This window comes from Ascidia mentula, chromosome 3 (genome assembly GCF_947561715.1).
Source record: "Ascidia mentula chromosome 3, kaAscMent1.1, whole genome shotgun sequence".
Taxonomy (NCBI): Eukaryota; Metazoa; Chordata; class Ascidiacea; order Phlebobranchia; family Ascidiidae; genus Ascidia; species Ascidia mentula.
In genome coordinates this window covers 8,703,728-8,717,399 of record NC_138568.1, presented here as the reverse complement: position 1 = coordinate 8,717,399, position 13,672 = coordinate 8,703,728, and the positions used below count along the sequence as shown (strand labels likewise).

At 38.5% G+C, this 13,672-nt stretch overlaps 1 protein-coding gene across 1 annotated transcript; it reads right to left on the bottom strand.

Moving 5' to 3' along the window:
• Positions 1–531: 531 nt before the first annotated feature.
• On the bottom strand, positions 532–6,763 carry LOC145895045 (allene oxide synthase-lipoxygenase protein-like). The gene is made up of 14 exons (XM_082983790.1): positions 6,670–6,763; positions 6,302–6,488; positions 5,946–6,074; positions 5,542–5,799; positions 5,184–5,274; positions 4,770–4,932; positions 4,114–4,377; positions 3,374–3,566; positions 3,025–3,105; positions 2,770–2,888; positions 2,060–2,179; positions 1,616–1,750; positions 1,397–1,495; positions 532–1,038 (listed from the first exon to the last, which is right to left on the bottom strand). Exons 1-14 carry the CDS (start codon positions 6,697–6,699, stop codon positions 859–861), a joined length of 2,049 nt encoding a protein of 682 aa, XP_082839916.1. The 5' UTR covers positions 6,700–6,763; the 3' UTR covers positions 532–858.
• Positions 6,764–13,672: the final 6,909 nt, after the last annotated feature.

The window sequence follows — 13,672 nt, the reverse complement described above, 5'->3', positions numbered from 1 at the left end:
TGATAAAGAGTACTTTAAATAAACAACACAGATAATCATAGGAAGCATAAAGAAGGTTGTTGATGCAATGTGTCATTTTTTGCCACATTAGTAAGATTGTACCAGATTCCTTTTACTGACCAGCAAGCCGAGTTAATAATCCCGTTGACATTAAATCGCAGATATGCCATCGGACCCAGAATGCTGGTAACACTGAAACGGATGATCTGGTACTTTATGTTTGCCGTTGCAAACTCGAAGACGGAAAGTAAAAAGCTTTCAACCTCATAGTGCTGGCATCGGTTGTATCTTGAAGAGCGTATTGAACAAGTTGTGAAGTTGTCCATTCTTCTTCTGGACATTCATCGCCACAGCAAGAATTGCACAAATAGTTGGACGACGTTTTTAAACTTAATGCCAAGGCAAAGTTGCTGGCTTATCTGTTTAAATAAAAGTGCACACTTCTACCCAATTTTGGTTTTATTTTTAACCTACTTTGCTCTAAAAACCATGTGTAATATTAGTCACCAAATTGTACAAATTAATCCCGTTTTTTGCTGGTTTGGCTTACTTTGTTCGACTCCTCTTTTATGTGCTACAAATAATGTAGATACATGTAAATTGTTTCTCTAGGCTGCATTCTCTAAGTTACATTGACAACTGTAGTGTGTTAACAACCTTTGAGCATGTTACATTGTCCTTATACAGCTATATAGCGCTGTAAAATATACAGACACACTACAAAACGTTACGTCGAGGAAAATAGTTAGTGCATGCATTTACAATTGCGTAATATCAAGGCAACAAATCAGACACAAGCGAAAAATACAATGGATGTATAATGTACGCAGGGATTTCAGCAATATATCCGACTTAATTTTAAATGGCAATGCTGTTTGGAACACGGGAAGGTTTAAGATAAGTGTAAGGATGACGTAGTGGCTTGTTTCGTTGATCAATTTCTTTTTCGATCTTCTTAAGATTCTGTCTGAAATCCTCCTGCATTTCGACAATCTCCTCTTCTGTGAAGAGGTTTTTCGGAAAGTTTCCCAGATAAATCTGTTGAGCGAAAAGCTGATTTATGCAAATAATTGACAATATCATCCACAATGTGAGAAAACAGTCAACGATGTTTGCCAAATCTTGTTTAAATGACTCTAAAGCAAATTCGATTATTAAGTTCATTTAATTCACTTCTCAGCACAATCGTTTTCAAATCAAATAGTTTTCGAGTAATCTCCTTTGAAAACAATTGCCATGAAAGAAATAATATTTCGACAATTAGTATTTGAATTCTTCAATGTCTCCCATCTAATCTGACACATCTCGAATCCATCAGTGTGAACGAACTTCCCAGCATATTTAATCTCATAACTCTTTGTTTATTTTTTTAAATTTTTTTTTAATTTTTACCAACCTCGTTCGGTGAGTAATCTGAGAGTGCAAACACAATGGTGATCACGGCTGAAGCCATAACTGCATCTGGAAGTGTGTCCAAGATTCTCTGCTTGTTCGCCTGTAAAAAAATTCCGTAATTTATTGCCGGAAATATTTTTGCACACGAAGTAAAAGCAAATGCCTTCTATGCGTTTATGATCAGACAAATGCGAAAATAATTGAAAATCATTTTTGTCACCTCATTCTTTTTGTGGGGTGGCAACCTCATAGCCGCTGGTGAGTTGGGTACATATTTGTAGTTCTCAAACTGACCAAAATTCACAGCTGCGTGTTGCACAGAGCTTGTAAATATCAAAGCAACACAAATGGCAATCTGCGACAAGAAACAATGGCAATAATTGATATGTGATCTGCAGGCAGTAGCACACTTTCAAGCTGTCAGGACTTATCAATGCAGTTTCTTGATTGAAGGCAGTCTTCACCGCAAACTACCCAAGGGAATAGTTTCCATAATGTCGTTACTTTGCTATTCAAACAAAAACAAGTAAACCGTACCCAAGCAATGGCTTGAAAACCAAGACGCACTTTTGAGTCCTGATAAGTCAAAACCAAATAGTAGTTCACTTATGGTTATTGACTCTATACATCAACAAAAAGTAAGTTAGCACGCCGTAGTTATTACCAGCTGATCAATATCAGATATGTTTTCCGGCATCCCATGAGTGTTTCCATCTTCCCAGCCAAGGCCCTCTTTTGCGACATCTTTCGCCCAACCTTGCAGCTCGTAATCGTTGTCCACGTCCTTTATAATGCAAAGATAAATCACTCGTTTTCAACAGGAAGAAAGAAAGAAAGTAGGAGGAGGTTTATCTTTCGTCCAATTCTACCGCTCAACATCGTTTACAAATCTCTTTCTTATTTGATAATCCTAAGGTTCACAGGCTTCGCAGCCAAGCTGTATCAGCCACTTTTCAAGACAAGTCGGAGCGAGATCTGAAAAATCAAGCTCCCGGTGGGGTTTGAACTCACGACCCTGGGCTAACCAGGCCCAATGCTCTACCAACTGAACTACAGGAGCTAAGTGGCTTCACGGGGTATAATGTTGTCAAGGTACACTGGTGCGCAAGCGCACAACTTGTCAGGCGACCTTCACATACGTAGAGGATCTCCACCACCGCAATCAGACAACGCAGACGTAATGCCATGCTTTCGCATAGCAAGGCGGGATCGCCCCACTGATCGCCAAATATAAAGGGCCTGCGCAGTGGGGCGATCCTGCCTTGCTATGCGAAAGCATGACATTACTTCTGCGTTATTTGATAATCTCGCCAGTTTAACTTAATTTTTGAGCGAAATACGTAATAATTAGTAATATCGCGCAGCATTTCTCACCGAGTCGCACTTGTAGTAATAACGCACAACGCTGGAGACGTAATTCTCAATTGCATTCCAAAGTTTCAGGCCATCTTCACGATAATAGTAATTTGGTGGGCACATTGTATCTTGCAATCCTAAATGGTCGAGTTATTGCGACATTACAACCACACACACTTTATAGAAACAATACTTTTAACTTCCAGTCGTTTTAACATAATTATGGCGGCACGAATTTAAGAACTTTAGGTATTTTTGATTTTTTTTGCTCACCAAGACGTTCGAGTTGCTTCGGTAAGGACAGATCGTCCATATGAAATGACTTGTAGATTTTTCGAGTCAAACCCAAAGCCTCTAAACAAGAATAAAGTTACGACCAAACTACTGAAAGTTGCCTTTGCTACAAATGCAGCAGGATCAGTTACAAAACCCAACATCAATCGTAGATTTCTTGCGTTCGATATCATGGCTGTTATTAGATTATATCGCATTTTTTTTTATGGCAGTCACTCATTGATAAGATATTTACACAGAAAGCGTAAACAAGATGAAGGCGAAGTACAGTGCATTGATCGAAACTATGTTTTACCAAAATCCTTTAAAAAAAATTCACTAGACGTACGACTTGCAATTCCTTTTGCAGGTACAGCAGTTTTCGGAATAAGGCTGTTCCTTGCGTCAGTGTTGATCACCATCACAGTGCGAAGATGTGGAAGCAGAAGCTTGTAGACTGGATGAGCGCGCGAAAAGCACCGGAAGAGAGCGACTCCAAAAGGTTCCATGGCCCCGTGGGTCAACAGGTAGTGGGAAATCCACTAAAGTGATATGTTTTTACTTTGGTTTTACCCTACAGAATATTCAAAAGGTTTAGCACATGCCCTAAAATGGCAGATGCAAGGTTAAGAAAACTATAACTGGGAGCTGCAACAATATAATACGTTACGCTGAATGTTTCAGCAATTCACTGCTGTTGGTTCGAGGTGCATGGCTGCGCACCAACAAAGTGTGAAATTTTAGCTATGGGCGGTTTTGTCATTGCGACGAGACAAGTACGTCTGGCGTGCCGTCATTGCCAGACAAAAGGTCGTATCAATTATCTGTATCTTCTCCCAACTAACTTTAAGTATTGGAAAAATGTTTTGGAAAAATGTTGGGTATGATTACATCGAGATTAATGACAGTTAAAACTCCAAAATTATTGTTGCAATAAAAATTTCCTCGAACGTTAAGTTACAGTGGCTGATAAATATATAAACGGAAAGCTAAGAAAGTTTAATATATATGTGGAAGGAGGTATTTTTCTGTCATGCGCATGTTGGCAATTTTACAGTTGATGCATTTGTTACAAAGCCAATCACTCACCTCGTGCACATTGCCCATCGCGCATCTGAAATACATCTTCGCCAGAAGCCAATCATCGTGACCATCGGCTGGAGTGAACACGTGGTCCCCGCTGTCTGGGACCAACTGAATGGCCAAAGGCAAAAATTGATCCTTGTCGTTAACGTAGAACATCGCAAAGCAGTCTGGACAATTTAGATGCTCTGTTTTCAGTTTGTTGTACAATTTTGTTCTTGGCACATCGTCGAAGTATTCCAGGTAATCAACAACAAAGATTTTTCCCGCCTGTTTAACAACGTCGGTATTAGAATATGTAGAGAAATGGAAAACTAAATCGCTTTTGTCAAGGCTCTTTTAGTTTGTTGCATCTTAACAAGTATCAGCTGCCGGGCAATTAGCCGTGCATAGGGAGTATTACACTTTGTGGTGACTAAGCAGTCGACGCCGATCTGACAATATAACAACCAAAACAAGTGCCAATAATGAATGTAGCTGTGGTCATGTAATTTTGGTCAACCACATAAAATGTATCTGAAACTGTAAGCTTTGTTTTTCATTCAAAATTGATCAATGTGCCAATGAAGCTAAAAATGTCGAAAAGCAGATGAAAATATTTCGCGCGAGTATTTTGGTGTGTGCGAACAACTATAAATCATTGGAATAATTTGTAACAGCACCTCTGTTTCACTTTCCAAAGTTTTTCCGCTTCCGAGAATTGGTTCCACATCTTTGCTAGTTATAACACAACCCTTTGGCAAACCATTCAATTCCAGCTTCTTGAAGCAAGGCTGAGCAATGCCATTGATGACCTGCCTTCCAAAGCTTTCGTCTGTATCCCAACTGCCGATAAAACACTATTAATTAAGAGGTTGGCAGTGGCATTGTCGAATTATTAGCAACGATACTTTGAGCAACCAAAGTTTGTATTGTTGGCGTAACTGCTAATGGTTGGTCCGGTGTAACGAACAAACAAGCCGATAGGTGAATGGTCAAATCCGAATAATGGCTACTAAACAGCGAAACGACAAACACCAACAGCTAAACGAAATGTTATTCTGTGATAATTATTCATTTTATTGCAATTTACTTACTCTTCTAAGTACATTGGATCTTCCCGCTCCAGATTTTCGTGTTTGTACAGATGATGGAAATCGTTCACATGGGTAATAGGTCGAATCAACGCTGAACCCAAATTTGGCTTTGTTAAACAATGCCCACACTGGCAACACTTATTTACTTATATTTACTTGCTATCTGTGAAAGTGTATAGCATGTCGTAATTAAATTTAACGTCAATATATAGGAAAATATGTTTTTTGAACCACGTTATATACCGTATATTACACAAATTTTTACATATTTTTTTGTCAATTCTATTTCCTCGTACAAGTCAAAACGTTTAGTTTGGTTTAGTTAAAAAATCTGTCACATAAAACGGAAGTAACTAACTCTCCACAGTTTGAAGAATCCCATTCAGAGCTCCCGCCATTCCAATAGTGATGAAGTTTTTATGTCGTATTTCGCTACGTTTGAAAATTCTCGGAAGCTCTTTGGTGGTTGCTGCGTTGACGTAACGGGGAAGCCCCCACCCGATGTCGTCCGGCCCAGTTGCTTTCGACACCCACGGGTACAATTCCTTTTTTTCAATGACTTCCTTGCTGCGCATGGTTTTAACAACTTCGCTGGAAACTTTTTGTGGCAGTTGAGCTGTGAAAAAAGATTGTTATCTGTTTGCAAGTTATCATTTCTCTGTGATTTTGAACAATTTCAATGCGACTTTCGCTAGATGCAGCATTATTGTTTGTATTTTACTGATGCCTCTAGTGCGTGTGTCTTTTGTATTAGACTTTTACCGTCTCCGCGAGCTACATCAATCGTGTCTACAATCCACTCGTAGATTGGGAATTCTGCCTTCTTGCCATCATGCTCGATGGTGACCATATCGCATAACCATTCGTCAGTTGAAAGAAACTTGGATATCTCTAAAAAAGAAAATATATAAGGAATGAATTAAATGTATTCACCCTACAAAGAATTTTTCATCATTCGCTGCCAGAACGATGGGAAATCAGTTTAAAGCACAAGAACTATGAAAAATTTCACCAGATGTATTACAATGCGAACGAAGATATTTCAATACGAACTGCATCTCGTTTACGATCTGAGAGTCTGGATCTCGTCTGCCATGTAACCAAACGCGCGTGCTTACTGAAGCGTATCATGACAGGCAATCCAACATTGCTGCAATCCAGCTTGAAGACGTCGGTCTGTCCAATCTCAAAGTTTTTGCGGAACAAATGGTCTAATTTTAACCATGTGGTTTCAATGCCATCTTCACCAACCATTTGAAGCTGCACCGATGACTTGGTGCCGGCCTCTTTGTTCTTGTCGGAAGTCTAAATAATTGCAAACAACTTTTAAGAAATTCGTATTCGTGCATAAGTATAAATATAATATATATTACCTTGCATTAGATATTCAAAATAATAACAAAAAACAAAACTTAATCATATTTAATTTGATACATATACTTTTAAACTTAGTGTTCATGCCGATGTCATTGTCACACTCCTTTACCTTTATGGTAACCCTGTAGGTAGTCGACATGGCTGGATAGTATACAGAATGACTGGGTTAACGCAGTATATACCTGTGAAAAGTTTCTGTTACTGAGGCACACAAAGTTTATTGCCCGAGAAATTATCACACAATTGCCTATATCGACCAAAACCTTATCGTGTTTCAATCACTAAGTTCCATCCCAACAATCAAAAACAATCAAGCTCCCGGTGTAGTTGGATCTCACGATCCTAGTTAAACTATCTACAATGCCTTGGCTGCGATGCCAGTAAAACAAGCGAACGAAATGCGTCGCCAAGTCTGTGCAGTGGGAGAAGCAGTCGTGTATACAGTGGAAAGTACCACAGCACAAAATAGATTGAAGATACCCAGCGTAGTTGTGTCTGATGGGGCCCAACATATCGGGCTCCAAGGACTGCCCTAATAAACGCTATATTTTTCCCCGAAAAAACATTTAACTATTGGGAGATGTATACAATGGTCCCAGGTTGTTGCATTTGAAGATTCTGTTTAATAGTTAGTACTACCTACTAGGTTATATAAATTGACACGTACACTTTAAACTGTCTGTTAAAAAAAGCGTCCTCACCGCCAACATGAACACACACCATAGCCAATATTTTCAATTTTAACCTTGAACCAGACAGACCATTGTTGAGGTATTTATAGTTCACGCTAAAAATATTTTGTTTCATTAATCTCCTTTCCGTACACAAAAGCCCAATAAAGCGACGAGATTTTCAAGTCCTTCCGCAGGGCGCAAAGCACGGACTTAACCTCAGTTAACTTAATGTCACAGACGCAAAACGCGGGTTAGATTACAAGCACGGTATTCGGACGGGCGTAAGTTATATATTTCTTCGAAATCAACCGAGCGTTCGAATTCAAAAAAATGACGCCCAAACCTTTTTCTGCCGGTGTGATTTTACGGATAAAGGTGTGGAAAGAACCGACGTTAGTGAACGTCGTTAAATTCCGTGTTTTTTCAAAACATGCCAAAGCAATCGACATTTAACTTGTCAAGTATGGCGCGTTTTTAACTATTACAACTTTATGATTTGTAAAAGACTAAGCCTAATTCCTTCCACAATCAGTGATGATTTTCCAGGGCATTTTTGTTGTATAGGAAATGAACCGTTTTGTACCTCCACAGTTATTTGCCTCAGATTAATTAAGTTAATTCGCTACACACACGTTAAAGCATTCAAACTTTAACAGATTGGCATCAACAAGAGCAACATCAAAACGACTAAGCAAACTCACATTCTGTGATTTTGCGCAAACTAACATACTTTCACAATCAAAATTCCATCTAAACTCAATCTGCTTCAGCGCAAAATTATTCCTTAGTTTAATGCGTGAATTATTGCTAAAATGCCTTCTGAGCACAATGTATACACATATATTTTACCACAGTCAATATAATGACTAACCTAAATTAACTTTGCTTACTTACGAGCAAACATTTTCATTAAATACGACTTATTGGATATTTCGCTTGTGTTTTTAAATATTGCAATAGTTCATACAACTTGAAAAATGAGTTTTCAAGCCGATAACGTGCGAGGGTTTGTGGAATGTTGAATGGGTAGTTTCCATCACACGATACCAAGAATTCCATCACACGATACCAAACTTGAAACACTGCTGAACCGACAGAACAGCTCGTGACCCCAAATTCCAGTAAACAGGCGGGGCTTTACGTGATGTCAGCATTGCGTGTTCAATTACTTTCGGAAATCACCTCGACTGTTAGTATTTTCTGTTTTTTTTTTGAGTTACTGCAAAGAGCTGGGAGTTTCCAAACAGGAAACCTGCAAAGGAATGTTGAATGCTGAAAGGGCATTTCCGTCACGCGAAATAGGCATGCACAACATTTAATTAGACTCCCCAAAACCACCCACATACACCTTGCTGGGCATCAAAAGTACACTAAATTCCAATGGAGACACAGGGACTTTACGTGATTGCTAAGTTTGCGAGTGCCTCATGCAATATGTACTGTCCAACTGAAATACAAATTACGTTGTCAGAAATTTATGATGTGGTGGACTTTAGAGACATTTTGCGATATATGTACTTTGTGCAAGGTTTCCAGGAACACTTAACACAAAGCGAGAGAACGTAGAAGAAAGGCAATATATCCGCTACGTTACACTCCACCACAATATCATAAATATACTTCGCATTTAGCCAACCATACATTCGTCACATCTCTTTATCGCCTCCCAACGGTTGCGTGTGATTTCTATGACAGTTCTTGGGTGTGGTCAAGCGGGAGAATCTATGCGTGGCTGCAACGCAAAAAGGACTTGTAGTGCGAAGGGCTTACTTTTTATCGCATGTAAGGTTTAAATAAAGACACACACCCTACTGCTGTGCGTTTTTACAGTAACCTCTTATGGACCAATTAGACACACATGAGAATAAATCGCACAAAACTTTAAACCCCAAAATCAACATACAAAGAATATTTTACCGACGATTACGTAAGTTTATTTATTTGCTTCATTTCAAATCATTTTATCGCTGTTTTATCTGATTATACAATGGATACCTGTGGTGGTGAACTCGAAGGTAGGTCACTCGTCACAGCTCTGCTCAAGGGTGCCTTCCAATGCGTCAGCACCAGTAGCTTGCACTAATGGCCATTTTACAATTTAACTTTGGTGGTTGAGCCATGTTTGGATCAGCTTATGTACCCGATTGCTCAATATATGTTGTATACATACGAAGTTATGGGAGGTTTTACCATTCCTGTCTTGTGGGAATATGTTCTGTTATTTTCTAGGCATGACCACTAAAACAGAAAGTACTTACTTTATTAACTTTTTTTTTTTTTGGAGCGTAACTTTGTGGCATAGGAAGGCACTCAACACAACTGCACGAAACATTGATTTGTACCTACGCGGCAAGGTTAAGGTGGCGCGATTCGGTGCAATGCTTTTGTGATCCTAAGCTTTGCCTCTGCATGAAATTCAATAAATACAGCCTTTTAATACTTTAATATATATTTTAATATAAGTATATAACGTGTACAGTAGTGACATGCAGGATTTTCGTATGTTGATCCTCTACACCACATTGACCACTTCATTTGATACGTTACGAGCATTTGTAAAAAACACGTAAAGCATATATTGACAGACAAAATTAGTCCTGACGGTTATGACATATAGATACATATATATGGACAAAATCCCCACAGCTGAGGGTGATTAATGTGATGCAACAGCAATCATTACTTTATTTTATTTGAACCTAATTCTTAATTTGCTTTTATAGACACTCATGATGCTTTTAACGAAGCGAAATGTATATGTCAAAGAAGACTGAAAGATTTTAACCTGAAACGAAAGTTTCCTAGACAGTTGTTTGCTGTTGTCAATCAAGTTTGGTGCTTATTCAGGCCAATTCAAACGTATAAGAGGGACCACATTCAAGCAGAAGGAACATCGCGATGACCTCAGTTTAAATTAAATGAATGTGAACGGTGTTTTTCTATTAAACATCATTAGTCATCGGATAACAGGTCTGTCCGCTTGACGGCGATAACAATTAACGTCTGCTGAGAATGCGGGAGGTTAAACCAACATTATTATCATGGTTTAAACAGCGTGAATTCCCTAGGAGGCGGAACTTAGTTTGTGCGCGCGTGTTGCGATTGCACAAGTCGAGTGTTTGCTGAGAAATTTGGACCCACTAATAGTTTTCGAAAATCTTCATGTTTGCTCCAATTATAAAAGACTTGACTGTAACCAGAGCATTCGTGTGAGAAGATTGTGAACGTTGACCTTTTTTTAGATTACAGCCAGGCCTGGTCGTAGAAAATACCGCGCCCGATGAGAAGAAAGGGCGATAGCAAAAAGTAAAGACATTGCCTTTTTGGTTCTTCACGGGAAACTACGGGGGTCAATTTAATTAAAGCGGCCAAAGTTGGCTAGAGGCTGCTCAGAATTTAGCCGGAAGAAGGTTTGTCGAAGACCGGTGATTAATTCATGACTTGAAATTAAATCCGCTACCCAGCAACAATTTCTATGCCTCACGTTTGGTTTTTCACTAAGTTTAGGAAATCAGCTTATAACTCTTTGAATGCATTTTTGCATCTATGACCTGAATCATAGGAAAAAACAACTTAGAGGTTTTTCGTCCTCGAAAGCAAAATGATTGTACTTCTGATACTAGCGGCGCTGGCCGTACAAATTGAAGGCAGCCATCTACGAGGTGGAATCGCAAGTTGGAGAGTTCACGAAAATTATCCAAATGGAACAGCAATGGTGAGATTTAACTTTATTACTTTATCGAATTGTAAACGCATTTAGGTTCGTTTTTGAAAACATTTGATTTAAACAATGAACAAATCCCAAGATGCCTTTTTTGTTTGTTCTAGATTAAATCCTCGGTGTGGTACAACATAAGAACTTCGAGTTGTCCATATTCAAGTTTTCATCCTTACCGGCAAACTACTCGTACTGGTGCCACCGATTTGGAGCAAAGTATTTCGCTTGATCACAGCTGTGGCGATGAATGTCCAGAGGAAACATGGACAACCACCCAACTTGTTCAATATGTTCTGCAAGATTCAACCGATGCCAGCATTATGAGGTTGATCAAGTGGTCACTGCATGTGTTTTTAATTTTATTTTAGGGGATCTCAGATTCATAAACCAATATTAAATAATAAATGCTGTCGTCTTTTGATTTGTTGCAGTGTTACCAGCAGTGCATGGATTGGAGGCTTGTCTGGATTCACGGAGTCCGACATTACCTCTTACAGCTTGCCTTATCTGGCTGATCTGCGAGTGACAAATTCAGCACCGATTGCAATAATTCAACCTACTGTCAAGTAAATTTACAAAACGTTATGTAAGATAATTTCAACAATGGAATACAACAAAAGACGAAAGTTACAAACAGTGATAGTCACGGTGTAGTACATGTACCGAGATAATCTAGCTATAACTATATCGGCTTTTTTAGTGTATGTAAAAACACATTCGGAAGTAACGTATTACGATTTCAAATGAATCCATAGGTATTGGACATGTCCTATAACACAGTGATTTTCGTGCACGAAACATAGTGATTTGCCAATAATACAATAGGACATTAATAAATTCAGAAGTACGGTGGATTAAATCGTCTTGCCTTGTTTAACTTATTTTACTCAAAATGTTTCCACTTGAAGGTTTATGTCTGGTTGCGCTTCAACGATCACAATTCCAACTATGGATGAAGACGGAGATTCGGTAACTTGTCGTTTTGCCCAGGATCAGTTGGAGGGAGGGGCGATCATCAACATGAACTATCCTCATCTTACTCTACTTTCAGTAAAACCTTAACATAATTTAATCCTAATAATGTCCTCATGAAACCCTATAGAAAAAGCAATATATGCTCAAGCAGTATTTAAAATTTATTAATATGCGTTACAAAATTCGTTCGAAATTGATATTTCTTTTTACATTTCCATAAATTTTGTGTCAATCTATGAATCTTGCCAAAAAAATTATCGGAATCCATTGAGAAACAGCAGAGTTATGTGCGTTTGAAATTTGTCGACTAGAAAAAAAGTTTTGTCGACTAGCGTCTCTTTGGTTCGGAGCAGTTGTAGGCCCACTGCTTAAAAGCGCCTTCGGAGAAGCATTCGGCGGCGCCGCTTACGCCGAAAGAAGTCGATCTAACGATGCTACGGTAGAGTAGAATTGAGTTCTACTCCGTCGAAAGCACATCGTAGCGAAATGGCTTGTTAAAGAATTGAAAATATGATTCGCTGTGCTCTTCACAAGTGTTTTAGGGTTGTTTTAATGCTCACTTCTGGTGAATAATGCTTAAATTTATATAAAAAAAAATTTGTTCCTTATTTTTCATGATATTTACAGCAAATTTGTAATGATTCATGTGTGATTAGTGAACATCTGTTATATTAAAACAACTATCATTATAACAATTGTAACACCTTACAAATAAATACAATTTTAGAAGTCAATACATGAGGGAGTGAATATGTACAAGATGTTAGCATGTAGCAGCAGTATTTTATCAAAAAGTGCTTTTGTTGCAGTCATTTACTATTACTAGGACCAGGAATTTGACTGTGCATCAATTGCATATACCTGTAATTGAATTTTTGACATAGAATGTGAGTATAATTATGCTAAAGTTACATAAAGTTTAACATTGTATTTTCAGCAGCTTTTGTGGTTTGCCAAAGAGCTGTGTCTCAGAGATATTTAACAGTGTCTCAATGACGCTAGCGCGTGATGAATCTCTTGAGTTGTGATGATATTTCCTACCTCGTCTTTCAAAGTAATCACACCTTGGATAATTCTCTGGACATCGATTGTATTGAAAACTGTCATCGGCTTCATTAAAAAGGTACATTACAACTCTTCAATAGGATGTTGATAGAATCCAAGCGAATGTAATAGAATATAATAATCTTTTCAGGTACACACTGCAGGATATTGAATGAATCACTTTATTCGAGAACATTCGATGGCTAAATCATTTGGGTCACATTATGGGATTATTCATTACATGCGCAAAGCTGCACGTAATACAAGCACTGATTTCTGCGACGTATGTTACACAGTAACAATTAATTAAACACTGTGACTTAAAAAAAATAAATCATCTTATGGCGCAGTGATTGCTTGCAGAATACCCATAATTTAGAAAAGGTGAATAAATTTTGAATGCATCAACATTGTGGTTGTGGAGCTTTAATAATTATTTCTCTATAAACAAGATGCTTTGAAGTAGGTTTGTACGCAAACTTTTAACGTTACTGGAACCATATATAAATACACCGAAGCACCTGCGTAGAGTACGATTGTACCAGTGTGCATAGGCTGTCGCAGCGTCGTGTCAGAGACGGTTTGCGAAATCGGGCGAGGCGCAGGTATTTCCCAATCGTTGTCGCATCGTTAGCCAGTGGGAATCAGCCTTAAACGAGGATCGACTAATCGCTGAGCGAGACTGCAACATCAAGCACAAA